The sequence below is a fragment of the Carex rostrata genome, chromosome 2 (assembly GCF_964058835.1).
Source record: "Carex rostrata chromosome 2, lpCarRost1.2, whole genome shotgun sequence".
Taxonomy (NCBI): Eukaryota; Viridiplantae; Streptophyta; class Magnoliopsida; order Poales; family Cyperaceae; genus Carex; species Carex rostrata.
Genome location: NC_135919.1, coordinates 8616011 through 8634110, shown reverse-complemented (window position 1 = coordinate 8634110; position 18100 = coordinate 8616011). Strand labels below are relative to the sequence as shown.

The window sequence follows — 18100 nt, the reverse complement described above, 5'->3', positions numbered from 1 at the left end:
AATCTCGGCTGAAAAGTCAAAGACACTATTTATCTATAATTTAAATGCAAATGATGTCAAACATATTTATTTGTGGTTAGGTCGGTGGCACCAAGTAACGTGTTCTTCGTAATAATTAAAAAGTAACACTGATTTCTCTGGTTTTTTCTAAGTGTACCTAACTTAACTTTAAAGAAAAGTTTCTCTTAGGTGACTATTTCTTTTCTTCCAATTCAGCTTTGCTGTCTACAGGCTACAGCTGGATTCTCTAGCAACATTTTTTTTTTTTTTTTTAGTTCTCGAGCAATATTTGGATTACAGTATGGAATACACAAATTAGAGCAGCTGACATGGTGGGAGTAGGGGTGTCAGTGTCACAGGATATAGTACGAGTTGGATGGAATTGCTTTTTATATTTATATTTAATATTTATATAAAATTAGTTTTAATTTGTATTTTATTTTTATTATTAAATATTATCTTACTCATATATATTCTGCCTTTATCTCTTAAGATAATGGATACAAATAACGATAATTGTTGAATAAATTGATAGTATATATATTTTAATCCAAAACTATAACAAATAAATATATATTAAATGCACTTAATATCACTAAATATAAAAAATAGAACTTTTTATTTCATTTATAATTTCTTATCAAATTATTTTCAAATATATAAATTAATAATTAAATAAAATGTTTTATAGATTAATTTTCTTTATAAATTACTAATTAAAAAAACTATATAAATTTTGAATAAATCATTTTTTACCATACATTACTAGATTAAAAATTTATATCAAATGTTGTATAAATAAATAAAATTCTAATAATAATAATAATAATAATAATATTATTATTATTATTATTATTATTACTATTATTATATATTTATACGTACAAATAAAAAATCATTACACATTATTTTGTATTTAGTAGTTATCTTATGGAGTAACGAGTATGAAATAATTCTTACTCATATTTTTACCTTATGAGTTAATGAAATAAAATTATGATTCATACACATATCCGATAATTAAGTTAACTAGAGAAATGATACGTCTTATTGAATGCACTACAGATCAAATAAATGAATATCATTAACACCCCTTGGTGGGAGTTCTGATTTGCCAATTTTCTTACAAGCGGGGTCCATGGCCAAAGCCAATCTATATGTAAGTCAGGGGGTGCTAAATCATCCTCATGATTTTAAAAATCTTAATCATGTATAGTTTTAATTGAATATTTGTTTTTTTTTTATGTTTATATATAGTTTAGTCCTTATTAAAATAATAAATGGGTGTTTGTAGTCTAATGGTTAGAAATTCATTTGATATTTGTGAAGTTTTGGATTCAATTTCTAGTGGTCTCATTATTTTTTTTTCTTACATACTATGTATTTTACAGTTTAGTCTCCCCTATTCATTTTCTTTAGTTCTACCCCTGCCTGTGGCCATATAAGACACGTAAAAGTCAACCTAAATAGCAAATCAGGCCGAAAATTTTATTAATAGGAAATTAATTAAATAAATATCTATAATGGAGAACGAATATGAGTTTTTTTTAGATATAGGAAAAAGGTGATAGTGTATAATGTCCTCTGGACGTTATAGACTATCACGGCCAAAATTAGCGATAAATTAATGACCGAACTTATTAATTAACTAAATAAAAAATAAAAAATTCATGGCTGTGATTGATAATTACGTCCAGGCATGCATCCTTTTCCCATATCAATATGGACGCGATTATCAATCACGACCAGAAATTTTTTAATTAATTAATAACTGTGGTGATTAGTATCGCTAATCCTGGCCGTGATAGTCTATAACGTCCAGATGACGTTATAAACTATCAGGTTTTCCCTATATCTCGAAAAACTCATATTTGTTCTTCATTATGGATATTTATTTAATTAATTTCCTATTAATAAAAATTTTGGCAAATCAGGGCTCATGAGAAAATGAATATGTTTAAAAGATATAATAGCTTTTTTATTAGAGTTGGAGAACCGTATTCAATCCTGCACCAACCAAAATTTCCTCTACTACTATTGCAATTAATAAATTCAGTATATCACCAACAAATAAAAGCAACATCCTGCTCAGAGAAGGCAATTGTCAAATGATTAGTAGGTTATCATTTATTTTTAGTCCTAGTTGTCGGTTTGCATTTTTAGGCAATATGAATAGTTTATTAAAATGAGTGTATACAATTTTTTTGCATTTTATCGACAAATACGGATCAATAAATTCAACACATAATCAATTATTTTCATCTCTTTTCTTTTCTGTTCAATTGGTTAGTTTTTATTTTGATCAGAGTGTGAAAATAAAAAGTGCCCAAATTTCTAACAAATAATAGTAGTCAATAACAAATTCAATCCTTAGAAAGTTGAATGTTAAAATTTGAGAATAAGTAAATTGGGCTATGGTTCTATCAATTTTGATGTTTTGAGAAAAAAAGGCTGACAGCCCATCTGTTTACTAACACACTGAATTGAAAATATTTTCTTTGTTAATGAATTTCAACCATCCGATCTGTTTTAAGATTTGTGCAGACTAGATCCGCACTGATACTAAAGGTCTTCTAAGCAGGAGCTGGATTGGCACGTTTAAAATCAGACGGTTGAGATTCATTAATTCAAAAGATTCTCTTTTGAGTTAATGTAAAGGATATACATTCCTTAGTAATACATATCCGGCATCCTCAACTAGTTACTGGCATAGTGACAAATGAATTATTCAGATTCGGTTCAGCGAAGTAAAACATTCGTGATTTGAAAATAATTTGAATATAATTCGAAAAAATCTACTGGAACATTCTCATTATTACAACCATTATCAACACAAAGTATATCAAACAACAAACCTAGCATTGACGTAAAATCAAAGACCACTGCCCATCTAGCAACATTAAGTGATTGCTATTTCTCTACTATTTAAAACGAAACAACTCATTATTTGTCTTAAATTTATTTTTACAAAGGCTTTCTGAATTGCTATTAATTTTTTTTTTTTTATGGGTCAATTCTCGATATTAGGTTCTGTTCAGCTGTCACTATGTCCGTGGGAAAAAAAAATCACTAAGAGTAATTTTATTTTTTCCTTGCGCACAGTGTTTCGGCCATTCAAATTTGACTCAAACTCAAGCCCATTTCCGTTTCCGCCTGACAACCAAACATGCCCTTAAAGAATCTTATTTTCATGAGTGGGAATAGGATACAACTTCAAAAGAATTTTTAGACATTGTGTAAAGAAAGAAATAAAAAAAAATTATTAAGGATATTAATCAATGGGTTAAAAAGTGGTTTACATGTTGTTGATGATGGATTGGTGTAAAAATTTTCTTTTCTCTTTGTTTCTATTTTTCTCTTACAATTTTCACTTGAGATCTTATTGTAGGGAAAATTTGGCAATTGTGATTTGTAATCCAAACAACAAGCGTCTATATGCCTCTATTTAAATTAGGAAGCTGATATGAGTACCCGCGCTACAGTACCCGCACCTAAACTGTCATATATAACTGTTTGTGGGGACCAAACTACCATAACTGCACTTCAGATCTGTAACTTTTTTTTTAATATTAATAGTCAAATCTTGAAGTATGTAGTCCAAAGAACACAAGTATTTATATCTATATAGTAAACAATGTAAATGATAAATTAATTATTTTTAAATAATTGTACCCGCACTTTTTTTTAAATTTCTAATGTCGTACCCGCACCTAAACTGCCATAATTGCTTGTGGGGACCGCAACTGTTCTAGATCTGTAACTTTATTTTAAAATATTAATAGTCAAATCTTGAAGTATATAGTTGAAAGAACACAAGTATTTATATCTATATAGTAAACAATGTAAATGATAAATTAATTATTTTTAAATAATCGTATCCGCACCTCTTTTTGAAATTTCTGACATCGTACCCGCACCTAAGCTGCCATAATTGCTTGTGGGGACTGCAATCGTTCCAGATGTATAACTTTTTTTTAATATTAATAGTCAAATCTTGAAGTATATAGTTCAAAGAACACAAGTATTTATATCTATATAGTAAATAATGTTGTAATTTTTACATTACTGCTTGTGGGGACCTAAACTGTCATAATCTTGTAATTGGATCCCTTCTCTTTTTACATATGACACTGAAAGTATCAATATCTAAGTATTGAAAGTATTTATATCTATGCACTGCAGTATTTATTTTTATGAGGTCAACTATTTTTGTTAGAGAAATGTTGACGCAGAATTAGTACCGAGGCTTTGAAAGGGTGCTGCTAGGATTTTAGAATAATAATTAGTTGAGACTATATAATATCGTTTTAGAATAATAATTAGTGGACACAATATAATTAGTGGGACCATAATATATTGTTCCTCTAAATGCAGTTATTGTAGCGCGGGTACTGTAGTGCGGGTACAGAAATAATTATTCTTTAAATTATGTGAAATTTATTAATAAATTAAAAAAAATGTTGATAGGATGAATTGCACTCTAAATAAAACAAAGCTCATTTATTAGGGTTCGGCTACTCATTTGCATATTGTGCAGAAGTCATTGGAGAGTTCTTATATATACAATTTGATTTGTTCATTGTAAAACTTTTTGAGTTATTGTGAATCGTTTGATCTAAAATAGATGATTCAAACCAATGGAAACGAAAATTAATATTTAGTCTAATGACTGATATTCTTCATATATAAAATATTGTATGTTCAAAATTCAAATAATTTTTTTTATAAATAACAATATAACTAATTCATCCTTATTCTGACTCTTTTGCGTTTTGCCTCTCAATTTTCGATTTTTTTAAATTTGGTTCGATAATATCACGTTTTCGGCTCTCTTCTTTCTCTCATTCTCTTCTCCGTTCGAGAAAATAGAGACAAGAGAGAAGTATTGGTGTGGGGGTGACATCTAAAAGAATTGAGATGGGTGGAATGGTGAAGGTAGAGATTGTAATTTGTAACTGTGGGGGAGATCTCATCTGCAAATTTATTTTCATATGAAGATCTGATCGAACAGTTCATATCGACTATTTTAAATTTAAAAAATGAATATATTAATACGTAGTACTTACCCATCTGCACTGCGCGTATTACCATAGCCTTACTCATTTTTATACATATCATAGTACGACCTCTCATTTATTTATCTAACATGTGAATAGCATTCAATTCATACAATAAAGCATCAACCAAGGGGCATGACTTTCACATTCTAATATATACTTTAGAAATCCAACACCTTAAATTACCTACAAATATCAAATGCATTTACTCTCGTACTTTTATCATTAGAGAAATTAAGTTTCTACCCAACAATATCTTATTCTTTAACTTGATTTTCTAAATTTACTATTTTATAATTATATTTTTTTTGTTGGTGACTCGAGGTGCTTCGAGCACCTTCACGCTCTCTAAATTGTGATTTGACCACTTTTCCCTCGAACTTTTTGAAAATTTGAAATCATGACATCTATGGTCAACCTTTTGCCTCCTTGTTCTTCTCTCTTGAAACACTTCATGCTCTTTTGTCCCTTGAGTCAATGCTCGTAACATGTTTTGTCAACCATCCAACGGTTATAAATTAATTAAAAAGCCATTGTTTACAAAGCTAAGGTTGCTAAAACAACAAAATATTTCAATAGAAACAAAAAGCCATGAATCTACAAAGATCTGAGAGAAAAAACTGCTAATACATCCCTAATTTTGGGTATCCTCATGCTCCCTGTCAAAAATCCCAACATCAATTATCCGAAGAATTCATTCTCCCTTTTCGAAAGCTTCCTTCAACGGGATATATTTCTTTTGATTTGCAAGAACAAAAAGTCTACACTCTTGAGCTTCTAAACTCATACCAGGTTTCATAATGGTTGAACAAAAGGCTATCATGAGTTTGTAGTCCCACATATTTTAAACCAAAATTTTTTAGCCGTCTAGTGCACTCTTCTTCACCCAATCTCCTACAAAACTTTATGTTGTGCGTAACAAAAATGCGACCCTTACCAGGTTTCAACCGAGCTGCTAACCTCTCTATGCCAACCCAAACTAGATCATCAGGTATGTGAAGAAAAACCGCACTAGCATATATAAGGTCATATAAGACCCCTTCTCCAAACTTGGTAAAATCCATATCTTCCCCCTTTATTATAAGAGGTCGTTTGTACAAAAGACCACGCGAGGGGAGCTCATATCTTAATGCTGCCATCAGTGAGAGTTTATCGCGCTCTAAGCAGTGGAAATGGTTTGGATCAAGGTACCTGTTAACACAAATCATAGACATTACAAAATATCACTCGCACAAGAAAGTTCATTTCCAAATTGCATCCAAATGCTAGCGGATAGCACCAGGAATTTCTCATATTTGCATCTACTGATTTTCAGTGGCCTGTGGAAGCACCATACCAATATACTGCAACCAGTGTAGGGATAAATTCAGCTATCAGGAAAGAAGTGATATTATTGAGTCAATTATCCCTGCTGTTCTGTTCTGGCATAAACACTTGGCACCCTTTTGTTTTATTTTTCAGTAGGTAATAATGAGCCCCTGCGATGGCCACACTGATAGAGCTATGCAACATCAGCATTTTACTTTGTCGAAATAAAATTGCAAAATATTGGTCTTCAGAATCTGATGGTCATTCTTGAGCACCACCAAGACAAAAAGAAAACATCTTTGATTAAAGTGCAACTAAGTTCTTATGAATTTGGTTCATTCCCAGGTAACAAAAGAAGTATAACAAAAACATAGCTGTTGGTGATCATCCTCGAGGTGCTTTTTATCCACTGAAAGATCAGTTACAAAAACATGTTGATCGCAGAACTCTCCTTACCAAAAATGAGCAATATGGATATAAAAAAGAGCAATATACTAATTGAGATATCTGAATCAATAATAACAATATACTGATCAAGACCTGAGCCAATGAATTGATAGGTGGTTAAAACATTCTATGGGTAATTTGCCAACGATGTTAAACCCCAAAGGTTTTCATATAATCCAATACGTTGATAATGGCATTGAAACTCTCTCTGCTTCAATTAGTTCAATTTGGGTTCGAGAATGCCAAAAGAAATGTTGCTGAGAGCAGGATCCCAGAGCCAAAATTATTTAGATGGATGTCTTGTGGATTACTATGCACATAATCCAACAAAAATTGTAGTTATTACAGATATATATATTTGAAAGATTTTGCAAATGAGGTGCAGAATCAAGTAAATTTTCAAAAAGCTAAAGATGAAAATAGGCCAAACAGCAACATACTGTATGAAGTGGAGGCCCACACGCAGGGTTCCACAGCCAATCTCCAAGACCATGTCAGACGGGGAAAGGTTGGTGGCTGATGCAAGAAATTCAAAGATGTCTCGGCCGCCAGCCCATGGCTCGCCATAATTGCTATGGTGCTCCTCCACTAAAAGTTCACCTGGGCAAGGCAGAGCTGTGTGATTCTCTCCTTCTAAGCCCTTGTAGTGCGCTATTCCATGGAAACTGTAAATAGGAGAAAATTCACTGAAAGGATATATAACATTTGAATTTCTGCTGGTAGTTACAGATTGTAAAGTATACCAACAGTACACAGGCTGCACTGGGCTTGCCAAAACTAGACTAATAGTTGACCATTGACCATTGGGATTATTTAATTTGATTTATTAGCAACATGTTGCACTGCACACTGTGAACTTAACATAATTAAGGGCAGTTTAACATAATTAGGGGCAGTTGGTCTGTACAAAATCATTTAGGTGCGTGAATCACCTTTAGAGGGAGGAATTTCACCGGTGATGAAAAACTTAAACCTTAAACTTTGCTTTGAATGAAAAGCTAGGCATGAATTGAGAACCATATGGGAAGCACCTCTAAATTTCCTCCTAAAATCTCAAAACCCAAACACAGGTGCCAACTCCAATGTAAATAAAATCAGAAGTTTAAATTATACTATATGCAAGGAGATTAAAAAAAAATACTTTAAGAGGTCTTTAAGTTGCTGTGCGCGTGTGCGAGGGTTGATCCCTTTCCGAAGCGTGTGCCACTCGGCTTGAGACAAAGGCGCCACATCCAATGAATTTCGCACCAGCAAGTTTTTGAGCCAATGTACGTCATCTTGAGTTGTCAAGGTGGGGATTGATTTAAGGGAAGAAGAGGTCGCTGGGGTGGTTACAGTGGTCATGGTGGAGGTGGTGGGGCAGGAGCAGGAGCAGGAGGAAGAAGAGGGGGAGAGAGAAGGGAGAAGAAAAAAGAGGAGAAGAGCTCCCGACGCAGCGGAGAGGAGGAGGAGAGAAGGGATTGCGACTGATTTGGTCGGAGAGGCGGTGGCAAAGAGCACCATGGTACCAGTGGCGAGATCTCTCGTCTTGGATCTCTGATACGAAGGGAGGGTTTCGGAAACAAATCTGCGGGAATTCTCAGGGATTTCAGGGAGCCTGAAATTCTGAATTCAACCATTTATATGTTTTGAGATTTGTGCATAAAAAACTGTCTGCTTTGAGATTCGTGTATAACAAAATTTAGATGGTTGGATTTTGAATTTCAGGGTCCCTGAAATCCTCAGGGATTTCAGCAGATTTCATTCCAAAAGCAAGAATTGCTTTCGCTGAAGAAGTTAAAGGGTCTGATCCGAACGGAGACAACCTCTGAAACAGGAAATAGAAATAGAATTCGTGTCAGGTTTGTGATCGGAAGCAGCCGAAGTAAGAGAAACGATTTCAGTCGGCACGATAATTGTTGAATAAATTGATAGTATATATATTTTAATTGAAAAATATAACAAATAAATATATATTAAATACACTTAATATCACTAAATATAAAAAAAATAGAATTTTTTATTTCATTTATAATTTTTTATCACATTATTTTCAAAGATATAAATTAATAATTAAGTGAAATGTTGTATAGATTAATTTTCTTTATAAATTACTAATTAAAAAACTATATAAATGTTGAATAAATCAATTTTTATATAAAATGTTGTATAAATCAATTTAATAATAATAATAATAATATTATATATTTATATGTACAAATAAAAAAATCATTAGACATAATTTTGTATTTATTAATTATTTTATGGAGTAATGAGTATGAAATAATTCTTACTCATATTCTTATCTTATGAGTTAACGAAATAAAATTATTATCCATACACATATCCAATAAGTTAACAAGAAAAATGATGTCTTATTGAATACACTACGATCGGATAAACGGATAAAAGAATATCATTAACACCCCTTGGTGTGAGTTCTAATTTGCCAATTTTCTTACAAGCGAGATCCGCGGCTAGGACGAATCTATGTGTATATCAGTTAAGCTACTCTCATGATTTTAAAAATCTTAATCATGTATAGTAAAATTTAATTGAATTTTTGTTTTTTTTTTTTTTAAGTTTGTATATAGTCTAGTCCCTGTTAAAATAACAAATGTGTGTTTGTAGCTTAGTGGTTAGAAACTCATTTGATGATTGTGAAGTCTTAGATTCAATTTCTAGTGGTCTTTGTTTTTTCACATATTATGTAAGACACGAAAAAGTATTAAGTCGCTTATTTTTCACATATTATGTAACAAATGAGGACTCATGAGAAAATTAATATGGTTAAAAGATATAATAGCTTTTTTATTAGAATTGGAGAACCATATTCAATCCTGCACCAACCAAAATTTTCCTCTACTGCTATTGCAATAAATTCAGTGAACCACCAATAAATAAAAGCTATTTAATGCTCGAATAATTAAAAAAAAAACACAGTATGAGGAATTATTATTTACTTAATTAACTCCTCCCCTTACGAGGGATGGATTAATATTATAATCTAGTCTTCAAAAAGAAACAGTAATGAAAGAATCTCAGTCGAAAATGAGATCTCCAGTGGCATAGAGATTATAGTATACAGTTGCACTGAAGTACAAAACAGCAGTAAGTGTCAAAAAAGCCTGGAATGATCCTAGCCACTGTACAAAATACCCGGTACCGATTGTGCTTATTATAGCAGCGACTGTACCAATTCCATTTGTCATTCCTGTTCATTACAAATACAATAACATCAGAAATATTTACCAGAATCCAAATTAGCAAGCAATAAAAACATATAAACCAATTTAGTGAATTACAGTTTGAACATACCGTGCAAAGTACCCGCATATTTAGGAGCAACATCCTGTTCAGAGATGGCAATTGTCAAATGATTAGTAGGTTATCATTTATTTTTAGTCATAATATTAATACACTAGCTAGTTATACAAGGATGATAATTTACTGTCAATCTGATGGAGGGGGGATTTTATGTATACCCCTCAAAAACCTCAAAATTACTTATTTCGCCCTCTAAAGTTCATGATAGTACAAGGACAATATCATATTTACTCTTCTAAATTTCAAAAACTTACAAATTGATCTAAATTATTTACTTTTTTTTATTAAAACCCTTAAATTTATAAAGCACCTATTTTACCTTTATTTTAAAAAAAATAAAAAATGCAACATGTTTTAGAGAAATATTTAGTCTTTTAATTGGTCGGTTTTGAGAACAAATGTTTTATTTTCTTACTTGTGACGCACACACAAGCATACACCAGGATCAGGATGCCACTATGTATGCATCACAAGTAGATAAATGATCCTCGAAAACCGATGACTACATATTTTATTTCAAATAAAGGATAAAAGGAGTTAAAGGATATAATGGGCACTCAATAAATTTAAAATTAGTTTTAATAAAAAAAATTAATAAATTAAATAAACTAGTGAGTACTTAAAATTTAGAGAAAAGAGAACATGAAATTCCCCCTTAGATGGAACTAAGCTAGAGAAGAGAGAATTAAGAGGACAAGATGCACTCACTTGTACATTACAGAAGTATCCCGCCTGGCTGAACGAACTCAAACTCAAGGCTATAGTCATGAGTAGCGCTGCCACTGCCGGTGTTTTTGCAAAACTTAAACACAGCAGAGAAACACCAGGTCCCACGAAACCAATTGACTGCAACACACAGAAACGAAACCTAACTGTCACTTAAGCTCATTTTAGTAATATATAATAATGACAATAATATTTTTATTTAGGTTTTCTTGAAAGAAAAAAATAGTTACTTGAACAATTTTGCGAACTCGTGTTACAGAGAAGCCAGATTTGATAAGGAAATCTGCCGAAGCTCCTGCCACATAACCTGACAAGGCCATGACTGCCCATGGTATGGCACTGAACCATGCTGCCTGCTTTAGGTTCACATCATAAACCTATTGCAAAAAATAATACAAAGTCACATATTTATCAAAATAAATACATGAGTTATTTAATCTTGAGAGCGATAAAATGAGCATTTTGATTCTCACAGTTTTAAAGTACACAGGCATCCATGAAAGAAGCACAAAGTAACCCTGTAAAATAAAACATGGTAACAATTAGTTTTCAGATCATAAATGATTTCATGCAATAAGAGTATAAGACATCAGCCTTATAAATCAAAAGAATCAAAATGGTGAAAAAGATTTGCACAAATTGAGTCAAAGAATCTGTTAGAAAATATACCCAATTATTGACAACATTAGCAACAACAATAGCCCACATCGGTTTCTTCGACATCAGAAGTTTAAGAGATGGAAACTTATTTAATTTGGATTTCGGTTCCGTGCGCCCAGCTTGAATTAGCTGCAACTCAGCTTGACTAATGCGGGGGTTGTCATGAGGCTCGTTTGAAATGAATAACAGCCAGATGCACAACCACGCATAACCGAGGGATGCGAAGAAGGCAAAAGTGCCATTGATACCTACATGCGACATTATGATCGGTGTCGCCAGGAAACTTACTACATTTCCTAGGTGAAAACCTGCCATTGATAAGCCCACGGCAGTGGCACGTTCATGCGTAGGGAACCACCTGCACAAAATGAATGACTATTGTATTGGATCAAGAGAGAGCAAGGGAACTTAGTAGCAATTTTTATACTTAACTGTTTTTAGAAAAAAAATCACAACTGTTTTCATACTTGAGGCAACTGAAATGGAACAAGATCCTAAAATTAAAGCATTTGTCTTATTATATAGAAATCATATTATGAAATATTTTTAAGGTACTCCAATTTTTCCCTTTGTTTTGCCACCAGTCAACAAGTCTGAAATTTTTGCTCAAACTGCAACAAGGAAATGAAACAAGAAAAGGAATTAGTTAGTTAATTACCTAGGCAAGAAGGTGCTCATTGTAGGGAAGGCAACCCCTTCGGCAAGGCCAAAAAGCGCGCGCACCGCAAGTAGCGCTGCTGTGGATCGATGAGCTGCCCATGGTGTGAGAAATGTGGCAAGTGACCAAAGTGCAGCAGCACCTGCCATCATACGCTTCCCTCCATATCGGTCAGCCAAGGTTCCTCCAACCATGGATGATATCACATACCCCCATAGAAATGATGACTGTATTGACACCCCAAATTAATTATAAATGAAAATCTCAAAACTTAATTTTAACTGTTAATTATGTGACCTTTTGATGTACTTCAATAGCACAACAAACTAGTCATGTTTTAAATGTATGAGCTCCGGATTTAATTGATTGAGAGTTCTCAAATTACTCATGTTTATTCTTTATTACATAGGTTGGCAACAAAGGAAATATGTGGTTGTCAGTTGTCACTTGATAAAAAATGATAAAAAAAGGTTCGGAAACAGAGCTAAATTTTTTTTTTAAAAGATATATTAAATATTTGTCGGAAAACAGAAAGATGGAAACTTTTTCGATACACCGAAGAACAATACCATTAATTCGATTTCTTTAGACATTTCTAAAAAGCTAAATTATTAATTTGATTACTTCAAATTTATATGCACATCTCGATCTTGAGTCACAAAAAATGTTTAATGTACAAATTCTAAGAAACTGAATCAATAATTGATCCTTAAAAATGTCTAAAAGTTTCTTCTATAAACACAAATTATTCATCTTTCTGAAAATAAAAATTTCTGAAGATACTTGAAGATAATTTTAGATAAGCCAACTTCCAAAAAAAAATCCAAAATGTTTTTTTGAAAAAAATTATAGACCAGTCAGGCTCAGTATCAAACTATCAATGGTTGACGGTTGACTAGAAATTCAAATATATGCGAGAATATTTTGCGGTTGTACATAATTAATAAGCCTCCGAGATCAATTACTAAGCAATTTTCCGATTAACAAGTCCTATGTTTTGCATAATTACCAAAATTATAATTTGAATTATGAATAATGATGCAATATTTTGAACGCCAAATTCAGCAACTAATGCTGCTAATCGTTTTTTTAATTAATTATCATAATTACATAATCACCAAAATTTTAAATATGAACTATGATGCATAATATTTACTTTCATGAACTATATAAAGTTTTCATTTGAACATAGAGGTTTAGAGGCAAATAACAGTTTTCAGTTGGCTATTTTTATAAACCTGAAGATGAGAAGTAGGAGATAAAAAAAAAACGATTATAATCTTGAGGATATATTCGGTAATATATAAAGGGCGGATATTTTATTATTTTTTATTCTTCTGTCAAAATAATTGAAGAAGATATAAATGATCTTCTTATCATTTTATTCATAATTGCATTTCTAAAATAGAGCCTAATGGTTATCCAGAACCATTGACATAATTAATGTGCAACAACTAATTCAATGAATAAGTGAACAAAGATTATTATAATTATTAGTTACTTTCATAGTCCTTATCCTATGAATAGACAAGCATTTATTTCGATTAAGGCGACAGTCATTTAAATTTTTTAATAAACCATAATAATAAAAAAAAATTATGAAACCAACATGATTACTTTTTTTTAAAACTATAAGAACTAAAATGCTATTTCGGTTCCAAATATTTTTTTTGGGACCAAAATGGCAATTTAATCCCAGGGATTTTCACAATTTTTCAATGTATTTTTTTCTAGAAATCTGTGAAAACGATTGGGACCGAAATGACAATTCGGTCCCAAAATAAAAGAAAAGAGGGACTGAAATGACATCTCGGTTCTTATGGTTTTTTAAAAAAAATTCCAGTCATTTTGTTCATATGAGTATTCTTTTAAGTATACTTGGAACAATAATTTGTGAAAATTAAAACAATAATATGCATTTTTGTTAAGATAAATATGCATTATAAAAAGTTAAAATAATGAGTATAAAAAATTAAAAATTCAACAAAGTCGGTTGATAGTTTTCAAAAGTTAATTTAAGTTGGAATAGTCTGAGTGCTCATTTAGTCATATTAGTTTGGTGGATATATATTTAAATGTTTTTAAGCAGCTATCTCATCTGGCGCCCGATTGAATAATTAAAAAAGTGTCAAGTAGGTGAGTCGGACTGTCTGACCAAGCAAACAAAATTGAATCCGGTTCTCTCTTATCAAGGCACGTCTGGTGCTAATGGGCCCACATGTCAGAGTCAGACCCCACCAGGCACCAGTTGGAAATGTAACAGAGGAAAAAGGTACAAACCTGTACTATGCCTACGAAGGAACTGGACCAGCCGTACTGTGCAGCGAGTGGCACGACGGCCACAGACATGACCACACGGTCTGCGTTACAGAGCAACATCACCAGCGCCATCATCGCCACCACCTTTGTCCTCTCCGAAATTACCACGCCACCTCTTTCCCGCGCCACTCTTCCTCCGATCCCCTCCAATCCTGCACTGCACTGGACCTTTCCAGTTTCCTTTCTTCTACCTTCATCTTCTCTTCTTCTATCCCGCCACCTCTCATCTAGACTCAAGCTACCTGAGTTCCGCTTTTTGAGATCATTACAGGATAAATTCAGCTTATTTGAATCAGTAGATGATGATCTGACTACACCGGACAGGATCCGAAGTCTTGATCTATGATGCTTGTTTGGTGGAGATAATAGGGAGAGTGATCCATTGGCCAGACAGCGAGAGATCGCTGCCATGGCGAGCAGGAATGGAATTTAGTTGGTTAGGTGATGTTAGGTTCGCAAAAGAAAGAGCCTAATAATTAATGACGGGCATTTGTATTTAAAAAGGTTATAAAAGTTTCTTTATTAGAGGGGTAGGTGGACGATCAAAGAGGAAGGAGGGAGCAGGGGAGGTGAATTGGCCAAGTTTGATCGAATTTATTTCACCTGAGGTAACAGAAATTTTGAGTTCAGATCCGGAGCATTCGATCTGTTTTGGCACGAATATTAAAGTATTCATGCATTCAACCTCGGACCAGATTAGTCCAAATTCTGATTGGACGGTGTGCATATAAACTCAACTATTCTGTTACCTCAGAGGAAACGGTCACCATGGTGAATTTTTTTTTTTTTTTTTTTTGCGAAAAGACCCGTAGGTTTCACGGTGGTGAATTGGAAAAGTTTCGGCAACCACTTTTGGGTAAAACTATTAACAGAGCAGTTTTGGTTTTGATGCAGCACAAGGAACAGCGAGTCCGCGTCGTCTGCATTAACTCAAAAGAGCATTTTTGAGTTGACGCATCTAGAACGTCTGATTTTAAACAGAGTCAATCCGATCACAGTTTATAATTTAGGAGCTCTTTAATATTAGTGTGTATCCAGTCCACACGGGATTTAAAGCGGATCGAACGGTGTAGATTTATTAACTCGAAAGATTTTTTTTTTTTAGTTCACGCAGAGGATACGAATTCGCAGCGGGACTATAATCAGAACAGCGTTTCATATGATTCATGCGCTGCATGAAGCCAAATCTAATCTGTTAATGAATCTTCATCAACTTTTGGTCAATAACTACGATTTGTTTGTTTGGTTAAATTAATCAGAGATCAATCAATCTACCTACCACGTTCCTCGTGCAGCAGTCCGACAAACCGGAAATAGTGCGCTATTCCGAAAGGATTTATAATCCTATTTGTTTAACTGGCGTGGTAACAAATAAAATATTAATCAAAATTTCGAAAAATATGATTGCAGGATGCAGGTATATGTTATTTACGGTTTAGGTTTAGATAGATATTGATTAAATTTTGATAAAATATGATTGCAAGATGTCAATAACACCATTTTATCCGTTTATCGATCCGTATCGTATTTAAAAAGACGGATAAGAGTAAAGATTTTTTTCCGTTATCATTACGGGTACGGGTATGAAAATGCCTTCACCTAATCTGCACCGTACCTGTTGACACCCCTAGTAAAAAAAAATTAATCTTATTTTAACAAATACAGTGCTTTAAAAACTTTGTAAAAATGTTCTTGCGGAAAGTTGGAGATTAAGTGATTTAATTAGATTAATATTTACAAAAAGAACATTCTAATTGGATTTTAAACTTGTGAATTGTGACCTACTATATAGATCTAGAAGTCAATGTTTTTATCATTAGATCAATTATTGATTCTCAATTCGTACAAACTTAAATAATTCAGATCTAACCTGACAAGATTTGATACCTTACCATCTGAATTAATGAAACTCCACAACGAACAATGACAGAATTCATAGCACCTAAAGTTACTCAAATTTTGATTTTAGATGTGAATCGTCTGATATACTTTAGCACGAATATTAAAGAGGCACTGTCAGTTTCAGCAACGACGACTAGGGTCAAAGCAAAAGTAACAGATTCCGAGCAGCTCTCGCCAGATGCTTCTCTTCATCATCCATCCATCTTCATTCTTCAGTGGAAAAATTAATGAGGCGCTTTAAATATCAATGAAATCGTCAGCAATTTGGAATTGTCAAACAAATAGGCAAATATGGCAACTACCACCAGATTTGTTGACGAAAAATGTTTCTTCCTAGTCTTTCTTGATTTTTTTTTTTTTGAAATGTTTCATAGTTACAGCCACATAGATCTTTACAACTACTTTATTGAATTGAAACTAACCTATTCCTGTTCTGGTAACAGAACCTCTAGAAAATCTCAGCCATAGCTTGAACTAGCTTGAACTATGGCTGAGATTTTCTTTCTTGGTTTTTAGTTTGGTTTTTGTAGAAACAAGAGCTATGTTCTGTTACGAGGATATCGTTTATTCCTATTAATAGCAAGTCATAGGCGACTTCCGGGGCGGAGACAGATATTCAGTGAATTGGGGTCAAAATGTTAACTACGTACAAACAAACAAACAAACAAAAAAAAAAAAAAAATCAATGTCACATGTAAGTTGTCTTTGGTATTCTCAATTAATTTGGGAGAGAGACATAATATCACATGTGAGCAATTATTTTGATTAAAAAAGTTTTAAAATGTTAGAAGTTTCTAATTAATTGATTCAAAAATTATGGGGTCATTCATATAACATTTTCTTAAAAATACAGAGGTCAATTTTGGAATACCCGTATCATTTTATTATAAATTATATAACAAAATTGTGCTTTATAATCAATTTTTGAAAAAAAAAAATAGAGATCAATTGATCCCATTGTGTCCACATGCCTCCGCCTTTGGGTGGCTATGTAGCTAGAAATACTGGAAAAAATTTATAATCGGTGGCCCAAGAGCATGAATTAGAAGAAATATAACTCGTAAAACGATCACCTAACGATGACCCAACCTCTTGCACAACTATTAAGGGTATGTTTGGTTGGATTGAGAATAGAATATTATTCGGAACAAACTATTCAATGTTTGGTTGAGTTATAATAGCTAGAATAGGAAACCAAACTTGTTTGTCTTATTAAAACAATCTATCCTAATAAGACAAATGTCAATTTTACTATTCTAGCTATTATATAATTCATAATATTGCCTTAATGTGGGCATAGATTTCGATGTCGAAAAAGACGAATTACGTACGATTTTAAATTTGTATGTAATTTATTCTTTCTAAATATTAAAATTTTGTATATAATTCATATTTTTAATTAATGAATTTATAACCCCACCCAATATACAAATTCTAACATATTTTTAATTTATCTATCCAACATATTTTAAACCCTACTCAATACACAAATTCTAACATACATTTTTATGAACTAATTAATGATAATATATAAAACATGAGAATGTTATATTGGAGAAAGACTGACATAGTTTCCAAAAATTATTTATAAGTAACAATTTGATTTAAAACTTGATCAAAAGATCAACACATTATAATTTAAGTCAAGAGTTATAATTGTAATTTAATTCTTGTGTTGGATTATAATGTTACGATCAACAATATAACTTTGATTTAG

At 32.4% G+C, this 18100-nt stretch overlaps 2 protein-coding genes across 2 annotated transcripts; both read right to left on the bottom strand.

Annotated features, from left to right (window-relative positions):
- Positions 1-5614: 5614 nt before the first annotated feature.
- Positions 5615-8364, bottom strand: LOC144572978 (S-adenosyl-L-methionine-dependent methyltransferases superfamily protein). Its single transcript, XM_078322625.1, has 3 exons — positions 7954-8364; positions 7253-7477; positions 5615-6248 (listed from the first exon to the last, which is right to left on the bottom strand). The coding sequence occupies exons 1-3, from the start codon at positions 8313-8315 to the stop codon at positions 5819-5821; spliced, it is 1017 nt and encodes a 338-aa protein (XP_078178751.1). The 5' UTR covers positions 8316-8364; the 3' UTR covers positions 5615-5818.
- Positions 8365-9578: 1214 nt separating this feature from the next.
- LOC144572911 (putative anion transporter 2, chloroplastic) lies at positions 9579-15042 on the bottom strand. The gene is made up of 8 exons (XM_078322582.1): positions 14443-15042; positions 12163-12389; positions 11514-11862; positions 11318-11362; positions 11075-11221; positions 10827-10964; positions 10110-10143; positions 9579-10005 (listed from the first exon to the last, which is right to left on the bottom strand). The coding sequence occupies exons 1-8, from the start codon at positions 14890-14892 to the stop codon at positions 9833-9835; spliced, it is 1563 nt and encodes a 520-aa protein (XP_078178708.1). The 5' UTR covers positions 14893-15042; the 3' UTR covers positions 9579-9832.
- Positions 15043-18100: the final 3058 nt, after the last annotated feature.

Coding starts and splice junctions, on each gene's coding strand:
- LOC144572978 (XM_078322625.1), bottom strand. CDS start 8,315: ATGGTGCTCTTTGCCACCGCCTCTCCGACCAAATCAGTCGCAATCCCT. Junction 7,478..7,953: donor CAACTTAAAGACCTCTTAAA/GTATTTTTTTTT, acceptor TCCTATTTACAG/TTTCCATGGAATAGCGCACT. Junction 6,249..7,252: donor GTGGGCCTCCACTTCATACA/GTATGTTGCTGT, acceptor TTGTGTTAACAG/GTACCTTGATCCAAACCATT.
- LOC144572911 (XM_078322582.1), bottom strand. CDS start 14,892: ATGGCAGCGATCTCTCGCTGTCTGGCCAATGGATCACTCTCCCTATTA. Junction 12,390..14,442: donor CCTTCGTAGGCATAGTACAG/GTTTGTACCTTT, acceptor GTGTCAATACAG/TCATCATTTCTATGGGGGTA. Junction 10,144..10,826: donor GATACTTCTGTAATGTACAA/GTGAGTGCATCT, acceptor ATCTCTGAACAG/GATGTTGCTCCTAAATATGC.